The sequence below is a fragment of the Chaetura pelagica genome, unplaced genomic scaffold (assembly GCF_000747805.2).
Source record: "Chaetura pelagica isolate M959 unplaced genomic scaffold, ChaPel_1.0 scaffold226, whole genome shotgun sequence".
NCBI classification, from domain to species: Eukaryota; Metazoa; Chordata; class Aves; order Apodiformes; family Apodidae; genus Chaetura; species Chaetura pelagica.
In genome coordinates this window covers 862,929-881,108 of record NW_009953495.1, presented here as the reverse complement: position 1 = coordinate 881,108, position 18,180 = coordinate 862,929, and the positions used below count along the sequence as shown (strand labels likewise).

Below are 18,180 nucleotides of genomic sequence, written 5' to 3'. Positions count from 1 at the left end.
GCTTGCCTGCCCGCCGCCGCTGCTGCCAAAAGTCCCAGCGCCGCTGCAACCGCCGCGTTTCCAGCGTCTGCACACCTACGGTCCCGGAGCCGCGCACCGACTGTCGCCGCTTTGTGGTGGGGGGGGCGACCTGCGCTTGGAGTGCCCGCAGCTTCTTTGCTACCCAGCTCATCCTACCTGCACTGCCGTGTGGTGAGACAATTCCGGCTACCCCAGCTTATAGGGGAAAATATAATCCAGCCATTCGGGCATACCCCTCCCCTCTCCTTCCAGCACTTGAATAAGATGTGTAACTAAGGTGTACCCATATATGTTTAATGTGTTGTAATCACTCCTTTTGAACCTCCTGCCCCAAATTGCTTTGTTTTCCCCACAATAAACCTTGCTGTTGTTAGAAATTTAGTAAGCACTGAGCGAGTTATTCACTCAAAAAAGTCGGGACATAAGTTCCTGTATCCTCTGTGTGAGGCGATACCCACGTGTGGATCTCTCAGCAAATCCTGATAAGTTAATACACTCCAATAAGGAGACATAATAGGTCACGGATCGTGACAGAAGGTACACAGTCCATCATTTGATCCATTTTTCATTGTACGTGTTTTTTAGAGTATGATGCCTAACCATTTCTGGTCTGCCAGCAAACACTGTTTCAGCACTGCCCTTACAGCAGCACTAAATACATATTAACCAGTTAATTGAGAATAATTTCATTTTAAAAAAAGCAACTCACAAAGTCTTGTTTATAATTCAGAAGGCTTCTTTGAGTGCAAGTTCTGCTGATTTATCTTCTTTGGAAAGCCAAAGCAGCAACCTGAACCTTACAATGTGACTGTCTGGATGCAGACAGTGAAGCAGCTACCCCATAGTTAGGAGAGGGCTCCCACAGTTAAAGTGACTTTAACAAGTGTTCTGTGGCAGCTGATGCTGCCTTTGAGAAAAAAGTTCATTGGAGTGTTTTGCTGAGCTTTAAAAAAGGCCTATAACACTCATTGATCTGTGGTAAAAATTTTAAGAACAGGACAACTTAAAATTATTGCAACAGTGAGGTATAAAAATGAGTAAAACACCCAGTTCTGGCTTGTGTCCCTGTCCTGGGAGCGGGGGAGGGAATGACACACACACTGACCAGACGTGCTCTACGGTTTCTATCATTAGAAAATCCTAAATATTGACACCATCTCATACAGACCAAGGGGTTATTCGGACATGGTACTAGATGTACTAGCAGTGCTCTCTTGGGCAGGAAGGACAACTTCTTTTAAGTCCTGAAGTAGTTCAATCTTGGAATCCAGTTTTTTCCTATTTTCCAGAAGTTCCTGGATTTTTTCCTCTGTTCCTATTAGGAAAAAGGACAACATTTTTTATTCATATGTAACTTATTCATTTAAAATACATGTTCTATGTGCATAAATGCTGTAGGGGGCTACTGATGCTTAGTTTAACCTACACTAAAACCTCTGCCTTTCTGAAACAAAGTCTTCAACTTGACAACCCCTCACATTGGTGTCCCTGTGAAGAAATGGACTGTGGGGTGTAGGAGAGACTTGCTGAAGCAGCCAAGTGTCAGAGCAAAACATGGCACAGCAGTTTACAGACTTTGTCATCCTTTCGCTGTAAACTAAAAACTAGCTACATTATGGATTTCATTTAAACCATCAGAGCACATGTAAAAATGATTTGTTTAGTAACTCAATGTTACTTGCCATATAAGCTTTACCAGTTCCATTTTCAGAATCCCTTTGTCTGGGGACTCCTCCAACAAACATGCATTTAACTCTTTAAAGATAACGTCTCTTGAATGACACACTTAAGTCACAAGCCTCATGGATTTTAGCCAACAACAAAACTAAACCTAGAAAGAGATGGACAACTGCATTCAACAGCTAGATTCCCAGAAACATGACTCAAGAGCATTTCATGTTCCTGCTCCTGGCAAAATAGTTCCTGCCAGTATGCCAATGGGACTGACTGAGTTCCTTCCCTTTATTTGTAAAGCCCTGTCTGCCTGGGTTTCTGCTTCCATCTACTGCTTCCATTTTCCCAATGTTGAAGATGATAGAAATCAGCAAGAGCTCGGTAACAGGTCTTGCTGAAATTCAGAAGCATCACCATAACCTTACATTGCTAATTGCAAGTTTTACATCACAGAACTATCACTGTTGGAAAAGACCTCTTAGGATCACAGAGTCCAACTGTCCATCCAGGATATTTAAATAAAAAACAACACCAAAAAGCAAAATAAAAACCAACCCAACAAACCAAAACCAACCAACAACACAAAACCAGCCACCACGGCCACTAGAGCATGTCCTGAGGTGCTTTGGTCCTGCACTTGTGTCACAACAACCCCATGCAGTGCTACAGGCTTGGGGAAGAGTGAAGAAAAGGACCTGGGGGTGCCGGACGACAGCCAGCTGAACATGAGCCAGCAGTGTGCCCAGGTGGCCAAGAAGACCAGCACCATCCTGGCTTGCATCAGGAATAGTGTGGCCAGTAGGAACAGGTAAGTGATTGTCCCCCTGTGCTTGGCACTGGTGAGGCTGCACCTCAAGACCTGTGTGCAGTTCTGGGCCGCCCCACCACAAGGACACTGATATGGTGGAGAATGTCCAGGAGGGCAAAAAAATGGTGAAAGGTCTGCAGAAAAGTCTTATGAGGAGCGGCTGAGGGGACTGAGGTTGTTTAGTCTGAAGAAAAGCAAGCTGAGGGGAGACCTCATCTCTGCAATTACCTGAAATGAGGTTGTGGTGAGGTGTCGGTCTCTTGCCCCTAGTGATTAGCGATAGGACAAGAGGAAATGGGGTCAGGTTGTGCCAGGGGAGCGTCAGATTGGGTATCAGGGAAACTTTCTTTCCCAAAAGGGTTGCCAGGCACTGGAACAGGCTGCCCAAGGAAGTGGTGGTAATGGTGTAATGGTTAAGAGTGGGGAATAGTTAGAGTGGCTCCAGCCACTCATCCCTGTTCAATCTGAATTACAGAGCCTGAACCATTATTAACTGTTTATCTACTTTTTTTTGGAGCTTTTGGCCTTCTGCCCCCCCTGCTCCTGCCTCTTTGTTCAGAAAGCCCATCCCTGCTGCTCTCTGTGTGCGTGCACGGAAGGGTCTGTGTGTGCACACCCTCTGGTAACGCATTTTCAGTCATGTTCCCCAGCCTGTGTGGCTAGAAGAACTACCAGGCAACCTTGGGGGAAAAAGCTGGGCATGTACCAGTGGGAGCTGAAGGAGCTCCTAGAGAGTATTTGGATGCAAATTAATAAACTCAGAAATTGACAGAACAAAGAGCAAACATGATGATTCTGTTACTGTATTCAGCAGACAGGTGACCCACATGTGGCTTCATCTCTGTTTCCAATATAATGTGGCAGAAACAGGAACAGCCCAGAGAAATAATGTCTCTGATGGGAATGCCTGGCCTGTGGGAGCACTTTCATAGGAAGGCAGATAACAGATTGTGAACCTTCCACCTCACACAGGAGATGACCTAAAGGGAAGGAACATGTTTTTCCGTAAAATCAGGAATGGTCTAAGGAATGTGGACCTGGAATGACTGCATTTGCTCCTCCCTAAGGCAAGTGGTAAGGGGTTCTTGGTGGAGTGTCTGCACAACTGTTTTAAAACCAAGTATCCCTGCCTTTGCACAACTGAACTGCAGAATTCACTGCCACAGATGCCCCAAAAACAAATGCTACCAAGGAGCTCAACAGCTACTGGACAAAGTGCTGACCCACAGAGAGAGAAGATGAAAGGTGAGGGAGGTATCACCCCAAGCAGAACACAGGACAAATAGAACACAAACCTTCAGTCACTTTTCCTTGGAGGAGAGAACAAGAACCTCCAACCTAGAAACTTGAAATTACTGAGGAGAAGATGGCTGGTCCCATATGAAAAGTTTTAAAAGCAGTCAGGTGTGCAGCAAAGCTGCAGAAGAACCATTTATCCTTGTACATCAAAGACATTTTAAGAAGCAAAATCAACAATTACAGTTCAGGGTAACCTCACTGTGCTGACACATAAGGCTTTACAACAGGTTTTGCCTGATGGTCCTGGAAGTGAAAAAAAGATAACATTAAAAAATTCACTGAAGGTAAAGCATGTCAGATGACCCAAAATCATTATTTCCAGGAGAAAGATCAAAGATGACACAGGATTCCTACTTTTTTTAGTGCTAGACTTTGAACGTCATCACAGAGACTCGCTAGCTAGAGCTTAGAAGACAGATTAAGACCCCCCCCCAAAAAAAGGTTAAAAAACTGGTGATTTCCTTCCCTCCCTGGTTTCACTAGTGACCAACATTGTTTTCATTCCTTTCTGACCAGTTCACTTTAAGAGCTCCTCTTGGATCAGTTTTGGAACCAACCTTGATGTGTGTTTTCATTATTGGCCTTGAAGTTAAAAGTAGGCTGATGGTTTCAGAAGATTCTCTGGTACAGGAAGAACTGAGCTGCTCAAGGATTGGGGAACTGGAGAGGGGGCAACTTTTACACAAGACAATCACGTGGGTGTGTGCACATAGGTGCTGATACCTGTGAGCTGAGAAGGGGATGAAATAATTGATGCAGCTGGGAAAGAAACAAGCGTGATGCAAGGTTGTTTCCATGAGTTTTCAGCAGAGATATTTTAATGCTCTCAGATGAGGTACTGGTGGAACCTTGTGTCGGATAACTCTGCAAAAACTCCCATTTCCAAAAGAGGAATCAAAGTGTGAGGTCAGGAGACAGGAGAGAGGACCTTGGCTTTTTCATTCTAGTGAAGGGGAAATAGCACGTCAGCAAACATCACCTTCACCCACTGGACCTCAGCACTAGCTAATTAAAACCCATTTCCCTTTTCACAAGGCCAAACTGAAGCAGAAATTAGAACAAGGTTGCTACTTGTTAAAGAGGGAAGTGGGAGCAGAAGACTTGCCTATCTGAAAAGCAGTTTTAACCTTGTCCCTTACAATAGCCCAGGCTGAAGTCCAAGCCACAGAGCTTCCTTCCCCACTGGTCTTCCCAAGCTATCCCTCCTGTTTATCATTTCACTCTGTGAGCACTCAGCTTGTTTTTAAGACCACGTCATAGTGGCCATCAGGTCCCGGGAAGTTCTGCCCATAGCATTCAATGCTCTTAATTGAAACACGGCGGGCAGTGTGAGCAGCGTTCCTCAGCAGGGAGCAGAGCTGAGACCCGGGCAAGCTGCTGGAGGGAGGCTGCGCAGGAGGAAGGGAAACAACCTGCAGAAGCAGGACACCAGTGCACCCTGCAGGAGGGAAGCTCCTCTGAGGCGGGGACCCTTCGTCTGTGGAACCGTAACTTGCCTCCCCCTTCAGGCCAGCCAGCCAAATTTAACATACTGTGCTGCTAAAGATTCAGGTAGAAATGGCTTTTATTCAATTATCTGCAGAATGTTGAAAAAAAAAATAAAATTCCTTGGAATTTTCATTTGACATAGTTATTCTATCAAAATTCTCAGGAAAATAACCTCACTGCCAAAAACCATACCAACTGCTAGTGCTCTGACAGCTTTTTTCACATACCTGAGTGAATATTTGTCAGGATATTTTCAAACAGTCCACAGTCGAAGAGTGACATCACTGTCTCTTCATACTCTGGGGAAAAAGAATTTGATTTCATGTTACTGAGCGAAGGGTTTACAGAGCCCTCGTGTTACTGCAGAGCCCTACATGAGAAGTAGCACAAAACAGTAATTACTTATATTATATTGATTGCTTGAGGTTTTAGGATGTCTCCCTTCTCATATAGTCTCTGCAAAAAAAATATATATGTATTGAGAAAGAAGGATTAATTTGTCAATTCCAGGTTGTTGGTTTTTTAAGTTTCATAAAGAAAATAGCCATTATTCCTTTTTAGGGTCTGCACCCCAAGAACAATCTGTTTAAAAATGAGCAACATACTTTAAGTCACATTCCATTCCAGGGCTGTCCATGCAATGGCAGAGCTGACCATTCCCATTGCTCTTGACTGATCATGTGACACATGGGATGGTGCTACCACTGTTCAACGTTAAAAACCAGCCTGGAATTGTGCCTCAGCTTCATGACTGAGGCTTCCAGTGAAAAACAAAACCACAACACACCTAGAGAGTTTGTGTGGCTGGTAAGAGCTTTGCTTAATGGTGAAGTCCTTTGAAACCCCAATGTAGAATCATAGACTGTGTGGGGTTGGAAGGGACCTTTAAAGGTCATCTAGCCCAGCCCCGCAGCAGTGCACAGGGACCCTGTTAACTAGATCAGGCTGCCCTGAGCCTGGTCAAGCCTGACCTTCAATGTTTCCAGGGATGGGGTGTTTCCTGGACTTCATTACTGTCTCCAGCAGCTGCTGACATGTTACATGCAAACGCTGGTGAGGAAGGTTTAGTGGGTTATTTCACATAAACCAGCATTTGTTACAGACAGTATTACTGAGAATTTTGTAAATCTGGGGGGACAACAGCAGAGGAAGGTTCAACATTTTATTTTTTAACTGTGTTGCGGACTAAGCAGCCTCAGGATGGAACCCTCTGAGAACAATGTGTTTCATACAAGTTGATACTCAAACCAGTGAAACCCCCAAATATACATGAACAGCTAACTAATTGTTCTAACTAGAAGTTCTAACTAATCATCCAAAGACTTAAAAGTACATACTCAGAGATTTTTCCCTCAAAAAGGAGTGCTGATATTAAGAGATAGCTGGTCCCTCTGTGAAGCTGGAAGAACAACAGAGGCATGTTGTGTTTACTATGCTGTGATCTAGCAGACTATTTTATATGGCAACTAGGATTGTCTTGAAGTGGTTTGGTAAGAACCAACAAGAAAAAAAACAAACAAAAAGAATCCATTTATGCATCAGAATTTGATGTTGTTTCCTTTTTTCTTCAACTGAATCTGATAGTTTATATTCTCAATGAATAATCTGAGTAACCCATCTGAGTGTTCCTGTGGGATCTACTGTACGTGACCCTGCTCTGGCAGATGGGTTGGACTAGATGATATTCAGAGGTCCCTTCCAACCCTGACGACTCTCTGACTTAGGATCCAAGGAAAACATGGCATTCAGCTCAGCATTTCTGCTTTGAGAGCAGAGTCCCCCATGGGTCTCCATACCTGTTTCTGAAGTGTTGTCATCCATCAGTTTTTCCTGTGCCAGGTGAAGTGTGTCCAGCATCTCTTCAAATATGTCATCCAAAAGCCCAGCTTGCTTGCATTTCCTAACAAAGTCTATTTGGACTGTTAAAACACAAAAAGAGACTCTTAGACAGAAGTCAGCTGTAAAGTGGGCTTTACCTGCTTGCTTCAGAAACTAGAACTTTGGCTAATGTTCCCCTTCCAGTAACAAATACTTGTGCAAATCCCTGCCTCCTCCAGCCACCCATTCAGCAACAAAAACTTGGTCAGGTAAACATAAGCATTGCACTGGGTAAAAAATTCCCTAAGCTCTAGATTTGGCTTAATTGATCAAAAGCAAATACCTCCATGACTCTAAATCCATCATTCCTAAAGCCTCCTGATACCTCCCTAGCATAGGAAAGCAAGTGATTTGCCTTGGTTCTGTTTTTTCTCCCAATCCTCAGCATCACACTGTGGATGGAACAGACTAAAGGATAGAAAACAGTGCAAGAAGTGAAACAGTATTGGATTTATTAGGAAAATTAAGGCTATTTTACTCAAGTGATCCTGGCATTAAACTCATGTATTACAGCCCATTTTACACATCCACTTTGTCAGGTTTGGATTGCCAGAGAAATCCCTGTATTTTTTCTCATCTCAGAGCAACGGGTCAGTGACAGGTTTCAGTGAGATCAATTCACTGGGCTATTCAAAAGGAGAGAGCTACCAGCTCACAGAAGTCTGCCAGTCTCTACTAAAAACAGTGTTACTTTTTACTGGAGACATTTGTGAGAAAAGAAATGTCCTTTCACTTACTCTAGATGCCCTAGAAGTAAGCCAGGATATTTTTTAATAGTAAAAATTCAGGAAAAACATTAGGCAGCTACCTATGGTTATAATGCCATGCCCATATACTAAACATAACCATGGGAAGGTGAATAATCATCACCAATGCCTTCCAAAATTTCAAGTGACAGTGTCATCCTGACAAGCAACTGCAGCAGGATTTTTGGGGTAACAGGAAAACCCCAGAACTCAGGGATAGGTCCAGTGATTGCTTTCACTGCTGTAACACTGTACTTAGGAAGTAAAATACTGTGCTGTGTGAAGCACCTTGTGCACACCTAGAGTTCAAAAGACCAGACAAGCACCCAGTGGCTGCAGAACTGCAGCAGCATTTAGGGAGCCCCTTTCCCACCCAGTGAGCCAGATCTCCTGTTCAAGGTGCCCTGAACTCCCCTCTTGCTGCTGGGTTACTGCTCAACCCCCCTTCTCACAGCACCTCCTCCTTCTGCTCACCCATTCCAGAGCACCACCTGGCAGAATTGCATCCCTGTCCTTCAAGAGGGGCTCGGCACAAGGAGACCAAGGTGAAGCATCAATTATTCCATTTTAAATGTAATGGTATTGATGTGGTGGAGGAGGGTCAGGCTGAGCCACACCTGTTTGCTGGAGACACACCCCTGGACACAGCAGACAGCCAGAGCAGGGTGTTATAAGAATTCCAGCTGGATTCACCAGCTGACATCACACAGCAAGTCTCGGCAAAGCAGGGAGATCTGTTTGCTGCCCAGTGATTAGAACCTGCACAGTCATCTTGCAAATCAGACTTCCGCTCCCTTGCCAGAGCTTGGAAAGTCACTCATCTCAGGAGAATTGAGAAATATATTTGCAGCCCCTCTGCTATCAACCATCTCTAAGCTCTGAACTTCAGCATAATGATCCCAGCACCTCCTGGCTGTTCTATAAAGGGAGTTGCACCTTTATGCCTGTTGTTTTTTCTCTTCAGTATTCGTAAACTGTTTTCTTCTGCTGTCTCTTCTGTGCTCTGTAAGAAAATAAAAACAAAATTTTTACATCATGCTGACATTTACTGCTGTTTTCATCATCTCACCTCTACATTAGCAGATAGAAAACAGACCATATTTGTGTGAACACAGTCAGTTTCTCTGAACCTTTAGAAATATTCCTCTCTAGACATCCAGTTTTTAAAAAGGGAAACAAACACTGGAGAAGTCCAACACCCTCCTTAATTATTACTGCATTTGCAAATAGCACAGATGTTAAAAAGTGCCTCCTCCTAATTCTCAGTGCAAATGATGCTTAGTTCCCTAGACCAGATGGAATACTAGAAAGGATCTGAGAGGAGAGGGGCAGTATTTTCCTTTGGACAGGATGCAGTCATTCTGTGCTGTTCTACATCATACCACAGTACTACAAATGATTCTTAAGCTCTGACTCTGAACCACCAGTGTAAAAATGCATTGCTTACACAAAGGTAAACTATTTATCCTGCAGTGATAAATCCTGGAGCCCCTCAGATTACTTGCAGTGTTTGTACTGACTTCCAAGATTGCTAGCTCTGGAGAGCAGCAGAAACACGTTACCTGGGTCAAAGGAATCTCAGTTATGTTACCACAAACATAAGTGGATTTACAGCTGAGAAATTCTTGGAGACAAATAACCTGTCCTTATGGAAGTGGTACGCAAAAGCTGCCAAGATGGTTCACGTCCCCTCACACAAACTCCCTTTAAACTCAAGACCTGAGAAAGGCAGTTTTTCCCTAGGAAAGCTGAATGCTAATTCCTCTAAAAAAGAGAAATTCTAACCCCCTAAGGGTCAATGGGAGTTCCCACAAATACTTCCACGGAGCCTAGAGAATCACCTCAAAAATTAAAATAAGCTCCATTTACAGGTTTTCTAAAAGCAGCCTCTAAAACAACTTCCCCAGCAACCAGAGGGATGCTCAGTTTGGTAGCTCCCAAACCCTTGGGAAGGCCATCTTCACCAGCAGAGCTGAGAACTGCCTGATCTGCAAAGACAATGTGCCACACTCCCCATGAGCAAAGGCTCACAAACCTAGTTTAAAAGGCTAAGCAACCCATGAAAAGAAGTGTTTCATGGAAACTGTGTCAAGCCCTAAGCAACTATGAGGGATGTAGAACTCCAAAGAAAAGAAGCCCCCAAAGGGAAGCTCCTTCTGGTCATGTCAAGATCACAACCACTGAGTCAGCCTGGTTTGGAGATTCCTGTGGTGTTTGTGCAATGTTACCTTAGGGCAGCGCTGGCTGTGCCTTGAAGCAGCTCCAAATGTGAATAGTTTTGTTTTGACAGATCAAAACAAGGCAGCTCAATAGAAAAAGTTATGGTTTCTGTGAGGAAGTCTGATTCTGAATACACTGTCTAAATACTGCACTAAAAAAGCCTTTTGCTGTAGCAGATGTGGGTTGACTGCTAGAAAAACTTGAAGTCAGCATTACCATCTGTTGTGCAATGGTGGGAGATTTCAATGCACGTCTTCTCCTCTTGCTAGCTGCATCTAGGAACCAAGAAACAACAAAGTAACCAATATGTCAACCTCAGCACATCATTCCAATTCTCTCTTTTCCCAAAAAACTATAAAAGTGAGGCACTTTGGGTGGCAAGGCAAGAGTATGCTTCAGGTTTCCCGAGATACCCGATATTTCAGTGGAATTCTCATTATTTTCCTGTAAGAGGAATTACAAGGCTGAACCACTGGGAAGAAGTGCAAACCACCACAGCATCAGGGTATCATTCTGCCTTTTTAAACTCAATATAAAGCAAACTCTGTTTTTTAACATAAAATTTTTGATTGTAGTAGAATGAACTGATTCTCCCCAGCAGCAGCACTAACTCTACATGGGAAAATCTTCACACAAAGTTTACGAAATATGACTGGTTTGGGTTTTTTCCAATCAATCCTTGTTTATGTTAATACACCCTGAATACTAAGACTACATAAAGAATTATTTTAGGTGTCCTAAAGACATCTCAATGGCATCAGGATTTCCATGGACATAATGACCACCTAAAAAGCCTCCAGGGCAATTTGACTTGCAAGATGAATATTGTTTAAGCTACTGAGTGTTTTTAGTGAGGTGGCATGAGATCTCTGCAAAATGATTTCCTTTCACTCCAGCCTTTCTGTCAGCATGCACCAGCCACTCCCCAACATCCTAACTGGTAGCTGTTGAGAACACCTACAGCATTGCAGGCAAAGAAGTGTAACTCTGGCAAGGAAGACATGGAAGGAGAAGAGAAAGCCAGAGGAGTTCAATCACCCAAGCAAACCTGTGGGTTTGAAGGAGGCCTACAGGAAAGCTGGGGAGGATTATTTTCAAGTGCATGTAGTGACAGGATGAGGGGCAATGGCTTTAAATTGGAAGAGGGGAGATTTAGGTTAGACATTAGGAAGAAATTCTTTAGTGTAAGGGTGGTGACACACTGGCACAGGTTGCCCAAGGACACTGTTAATGTCATCTCCCTGGAGGTGTTCAAGGCCAGGTTGGATGGGGCTTTGAGCAATCCGATCTAGTGGGAGGTGTCCCTGCCCATGGCAGGGGGGGTTGGAAGTAGATGGTCTTTAAGGTCCCTTCCCATGCAAACCATTCTATGACTCTATGATTACACATCCCCCTCCTGTTTAATTCTACACCCTCTGGACAGCAGTTAGTAAGGTTTTTCCTATTAGAAATCCTCCAATTAAGAGGAATGAGCAGCTACAGGGAGGTGGCTGAAACAAGACTGGTTTTGGGCTACTCTTCTTTGAGCAGGATGCTGTACATTTGCATTTTTCATAGCCTGAAAGGGAATCATAGCCTCTCACTTCAGCCAAAATAAAGCTGGGTGGCCTAATTTGGAGCAGTCTAGGGGATGCTGGTGTAGACACAAAGGGTTGCTTGCTGTCAAGCAGGACATCTTTGATCTGTGGTAGGATTTTCTCAGCTCTTCTTGGTGTTTGCTTTAGGGATGCCTTATGAAACAAGCAGAACACAGTCTGAAAAGCAGCCCAGCTGCTCCCCACAGTGTTACTCACTTGCTTACATTTGTCAGCCTTTACTCTGCGTGTATCTAACATTTCCAGTTAAGCTGAGGTTGGAGACTGTTTCCAAGTCCAAACTGTACAGAGCTGTAAGGAGACCTCTTGGATCCTAAGGCACCCTATCCCCTTCCAATCACACAGAAGAGCCCTGACTTTCCAGCACAGGAATGTTGTCTGGACCACGAACAAGGGGATGTTCCTTAACCCCATCTTCTCCAAGCTACCAGGGAAAACAAGCCTGGAGAGGCAGCCCTTTTGCCCAGCTTCTGCTCTCAACCCAGGGCTGGCTCAGCCTGCCCCAGAGGAAGAGCTCAGCTACTTTACCTGAGTTGGATCCTGAAAGTCACAACTTTGGAGCCACAGTGCTTCTATCTTAGCCTGTCTCACTCCCCGCCCTGTGTGGATCTGCAAACACTCAGCACAGGTGTCTCTGCCTGCCCAGGAGGGCCAGGACTGGGCCAGACAGAGTACCTGCTCCTTCAGCCAACTTACCAGCAGATACCTCCAGCTATTCTGAGCACCAAACATGCATCTGAGACCCGCTCAGAGGCAGGAGACATGGGTCTTGAGGAACCAAGTGTCATTTGCCCAACTCTCACAGCTTCTCCCCACCTCCTGGGGTACAGCTACTCTTTCAGACAGAGGTGGGAGAAACTTTTTCAGGAAGCACAGCAGACACTGCTGGCAAAATCCATTTACCCTTCATAAAGAGAGCACCTCCAAACTACGTGCCTCTGGAAGATCTCCTCTAGGACAAACTGTTTTCTCGGGTAACAGGCTGTACATTGCATATGCAGCACTTGAAGACACCAAGACCTTCAAGCTTGCAAGATTTAACTCTTCCTTATGAAGGACGTTGTCTCCAGAGCTGGGCCTAATATCGTAATCTTATCTCATACTGGAAACAAAGCAATCCTGGCCCAGTCTAGTACTTGTGCAGGAGACCATCTGAGACCCTGGACAGACCCAAGGCAGACCCAACAGACTGACAACCAACAGACCACAAAAATCTAATTAATTTTTAACAGGGCAGGAATATCAGGCCTCTTAACTATGGATAAAGTAAAAAGCAAAATTGGTTAAGTGAAATAAGTTGTATTTGGTTAGTGAACCACACCAGTATTGGGTGTTAAACAGACTGTACGTCCGGCAGAGAAGCCGCTATGACTACAAGTGTAAAGGACAATCACCCAAACTGTCCCTTGAGTGGCACCAGGGGGGAGCCAGACTTCGCCAAGGCGACTAGCCAAAGTTTGCTGGACTTCTGTGGGAGCACCACCCTCACCATCAGTGCTCCTAGTGTGAATGAGCTTAACTTCAAAGGGAAGGCCAGTCTAGAACCCACTCAGCTTTGAGCAGGATTGTTTGCATTTACAAAGGCACAGCTAATTCCATGAGATTCCTGACTACCACTGAATCAACAAGGACCAGGACTGCCAATTTAAGCTGATTTTCCAAAGCAAAGGAAGCAATCCTTAAACAGGGGTTGTATAACCCATTGTTACACGTATAAAGCTCTTTGGGATCCTCCAGAATGAAAGGTCCTATTTAAAGAACTAAGGCAGTGAACAGAGAAGATGCAAATGCAAACATTTTAACCTAAGGAGAGATAAAAATCCCAAGGTGACCCCTCCTGTAACAGTCCTCTCTTTGCCAATCCAGTGCAAGCCTGTGCCTCAGTGTGGCCCTCATATCTCACATGGATTTTACAAGCTGCTTGGGCCTACCTGCCTGCACAGAGTCAGAATAATTCCTTGAAGGATCAGGTCCACAGTGCTTTAAGTCAGTTTTGAGAGAAATTTAGGGTCAAATATAAACATTTCCTACTTAAAAAAACCTTCTCAATTTTTTGTGTGTTGGCATGGATCTCAACCATGCCACTCCAGCAGGGTTAGAAATCTACTGCTCAATTATAAAGGTGGAGTAACATTTATTTTGTTCAAATGAGTTACTGACTGTAGGATACAAACTTTTACAACAAATTAAATCAATGAAGCCATTAAAGAAACTCACCATAGTGGTTGGTCCTATTGTCTGGGTCATGTTTTGTGCAGAACACTCTAAAATTTAAGTTCAATTTTAAGAAAAAGAGAAAAAGTATTAATAAATATGTAAACAGAGTTATGCTGACTGATTTAAACATATTTTCCCTTCTTTTCACTGAGTGTAAACCAAAAGATACTCAAAAAAATTATCAGGAATTTTGTTCAGCATTACCCACCTAGGAAAGCACCTGCTGTAAAGTCAAACACACATGCACAAGAGTCTCAGTGGACTCTGAACACTGAAACTTTGAATCCTCAGTTCCATTATCCCACTCTGTTGCTCACTGTTCCTGGGCTGCACCCAAAGAAGCATGGGCAGCAGGTCAAGGGAGGTGATTCTGCTCCTCTACTCCATGCTCGTGGGACCCCACCTGGAGTACTGTGTCCAGTTCTGGAGCTCTCAACATAGGAAGGACATAGAGCTCTTGGAGCAAGTCCAGAGGAGGGTCACAAAGATGATCAAAGTGCTGGAGCACCTCTCCTATGAAGACAGGCTGAAAGAGTTGGGGCTGTTCAGCCTAGATAAGAGAAGGCTCTGGGGAGACCTTATAGTGACCTTCCAGTACCTGAAGGGGCTACAGAAAAGCTGGGGAGGATTTTTTTCAAGCGCATGTAGTGATAGGATGAGGGGCAATGGCTTTAAATTGGAAGAGGGGAGATTTAGGTTAGACATTAGGAAGAAATTCTTTAGTGTGAGGGTGGTGAGACACTGGGGCGACTAGCCAAAGTTTGCTGGACTTCTGTGGGAGCACCACCCTCACCATCAGTGCTCCTAGTGTGAATGAGCTTAACTTCAAAGGGAAGGCCAGTCTAGAACCCACTCAGCTTTGAGCAGGATTGTTTGCATTTACAAAGGCACAGCTAATTCCATGAGATTCCTGACTACCACTGAATCAACAAGGACCAGGACTGCCAATTTAAGCTGATTTTCCAAAGCAAAGGAAGCAATCCTTAAACAGGGGTTGTATAACCCATTGTTACACTTATAAAGCTCTTTGGGATCCTCCAGAATGAAAGGTCCTATTTAAAGAACTAAGGCAGTGAACAGAGAAGATGCAAATGCAAACATTTTAACCTAAGGAGAGATAAAAATCCCAAGGTGACCCCTCCTGTAACAGTCCTCTCTTTGCCAATCCAGTGCAAGCCTGTGCCTCAGTGTGGCCCTCATATCTCACATGGATTTTACAAGCTGCTTGGGCCTACCTGCCTGCACAGAGTCAGAATAATTCCTTGAAGGATCAGGTCCACAGTGCTTTAAGTCAGTTTTGAGAGAAATTTAGGGTCAAATATAAACATTTCCTACTTAAAAAAACCTTCTCAATTTTTTGTGTGTTGGCATGGATCTCAACCATGCCACTCCAGCAGGGTTAGAAATCTACTGCTCAATTATAAAGGTGGAGTAACATTTATTTTGTTCAAATGAGTTACTGACTGTAGGATACAAACTTTTACAACAAATTAAATCAATGAAGCCATTAAAGAAACTCACCATAGTGGTTGGTCCTATTGTCTGGGTCATGTTTTGTGCAGAACACTCTAAAATTTAAGTTCAATTTTAAGAAAAAGAGAAAAAGTATTAATAAATATGTAAACAGAGTTATGCTGACTGATTTAAACATATTTTCCCTTCTTTTCACTGAGTGTAAACCAAAAGATACTCAAAAAAATTATCAGGAATTTTGTTCAGCATTACCCACCTAGGAAAGCACCTGCTGTAAAGTCAAACACACATGCACAAGAGTCTCAGTGGACTCTGAACACTGAAACTTTGAATCCTCAGTTCCATTATCCCACTCTGTTGCTCACTGTTCCTGGGCTGCACCCAAAGAAGCATGGGCAGCAGGTCAAGGGAGGTGATTCTGCTCCTCTACTCCATGCTCGTGGGACCCCACCTGGAGTACTGTGTCCAGTTCTGGAGCTCTCAACATAGGAAGGACATAGAGCTCTTGGAGCAAGTCCAGAGGAGGGTCACAAAGATGATCAAAGTGCTGGAGCACCTCTCCTATGAAGACAGGCTGAAAGAGTTGGGGCTGTTCAGCCTAGATAAGAGAAGGCTCTGGGGAGACCTTATAGTGACCTTCCAGTACCTGAAGGGGCTACAGAAAAGCTGGGGAGGATTTTTTTCAAGCGCATGTAGTGATAGGATGAGGGGCAATGGCTTTAAATTGGAAGAGGGGAGATTTAGGTTAGGCATTAGGAAGAAATTCTTTAGCGTGAGGGTGGTGAGACACTGGCATAGGTTACCCAGGGAGGCTGTGGAAGCTCCATCCCTGGAAGTGTTCAAGGCCAGGTTAGATGGGGCTTTGAGCAACCTGGTCCAGTGGAAGGTGATCCTGCCAATGCAGGGAAGTTGGAACTAGATGATCTTAAAGGTCCCTTCCAACCCAAACCACTTCTTGATTCTATGATTCAAATCCTGAGTCCGACATATTTCCCCTGGTGTGGCCATCACTGTGGCAGGGGTACTCTTATCGAAGCACTTTATTAAAATGACATTAATGTTGTCATGATGAAACACCACAGGACTAATATAGCTTGATCATAGCTACTGCAGTTCTGCACTCTTGCCCTGTACCACTCACCACCTAGGTCCAGAATCTCTTTAGCTATTTCTGCTTACCAGTGAGCTTGAACTGAAGCCCTGCATGATGTGCTAGCATAGCCATGTGGCACTGCACCACCACGCATGGTACCAGTTCCTTGTCTGGAGATCTCTGTGCCACTCCCTTTACACTGCCTAGTGCTGGTGAGGTGGTCCCCAACATCACAAGGAAGCAGGGCCCCCTGTTTGAGATCCAGTAGCTTAAAGCTGTCCAACCCATTCATTCCTTAAAGACTTGAGTAATATGTGAGATGGGAATATCTTCTCTGGTTCTAGGAGAGCAATGTGAATCCCTCAGAAAAGTTAAAATGCAGCAAATACAGCTGGAAGTATTCCTTATCTTCTGGATACAATAACATGCAGAGAACACAAACCAGCTTCTACAATATGCCTTTCTTACAGAAGGATCCCAAATAACCTTTTCAGCAAAATTGCTTTGCCAGGATTGTGGTTTAGCTGATCTCTTCATTACAAATCTATTTGCCAAGACTAATGCTCAAGTGTTGGGAAGCAATTTTTAAAGGGAACTGCATTTACTAGGATATTTTCTAATTACAGTTTTTTCTTCTATTTTAACAAAATAGAAGCAATGACCTTAGGAATGCAGTCTGTTTCCTTGATGAGCCAGCATTTTTGCATGACATTCATTCTGATGCACAAAACCCCCCAGATTTATGCATGCCTAAGAATTCAGTCAGGAAGCTAAGTACTAGAGGCACCTTACTTACATCCCTGAATTCCTAATACTGCCCTTTGGATGCTGTTGTTTTCCTCACCTCCATATAATTCTATTCTTTCCCAGTTAAAAATAAGAATATCTTATAAAGAACAGACAATACCTTTTACTACTCTATTTGGAACCACTTCCCAGCTACCATGTTTGCAAGATGGCAGCACAAATTACACTTATTGCCTCACCTCTGCTCTTACTTGCCACTACCATAGCACTTCTCCTTTTTTGTTGTGCTCTATTTGTTTTGATAATTGCTGCTCATCATCACCATGATGGCAACTCAGAATTTAAAAACATCAGCTCTCCCTCTCTTTAAGGAATTCTCTCTTTTGATATGGTTTGCAGTATGTTTTATTTCACCATGAGAAAGCACAGAGGGCTGTCAATCCACTGTTTTTCAAGTCTTGCTCACCTTTTCTCCAATAATTTCAAGCTAGCTACAAATTTTGTGCCTTATTCATGCCACTGATACTGTGCAAAAGTCTTTGGGTTCAAGTCCCTGGAAGCCAACTCACCATCTTTCTCTAATCCAGTCCTTTTTCACCTCTTCCATAGAGGTTGCTACAGCCTAATTTCCTGTATTTCTATATAGGACAAGCATCCAGTCTCACACGGTGACTTAATACATGTCATTTTGAAGAGTTCCTCTTCCAAACCTCCAAGGTCACCAGCTCCGAAAAGCACCAAATCAAACCATATATTCAACCACTTCCTTACAAGTTTGTATCTAGACTGTTCTCAGTCTCGTTTACTTTCCAGTATCTTGAGAAGTTCAGTCTTGCTCAGCCTGAGGTTTCCTTTCTAAAGCTGTAAGATGAGAGCCTTTTATTCTATGATAGAAAGTTTCCATATTCCCAGCTACACTCT

The 18,180-nt window shown here is 43.8% G+C and overlaps 1 protein-coding gene across 1 annotated transcript in view; it reads right to left on the bottom strand.

The window, feature by feature from the left end:
• Positions 1-1,196: 1,196 nt before the first annotated feature.
• Positions 1,197-18,180, bottom strand: part of PHF11 (PHD finger protein 11) — a 20,473-nt gene continuing 3,489 nt past the window's right edge. The window contains exons 4-9 of the mRNA XM_009999071.1: positions 15,468-15,514; positions 10,351-10,409; positions 8,851-8,917; positions 7,087-7,209; positions 5,518-5,589; positions 1,197-1,336 (exon numbers count right to left, since the gene is read on the bottom strand). Of these exons, the coding sequence (XP_009997373.1) occupies positions 1,197-1,336; positions 5,518-5,589; positions 7,087-7,209; positions 8,851-8,917; positions 10,351-10,409; positions 15,468-15,514 (508 nt within the window). The remainder of the gene's footprint in view (positions 1,337-5,517; positions 5,590-7,086; positions 7,210-8,850; positions 8,918-10,350; positions 10,410-15,467; positions 15,515-18,180) is intronic.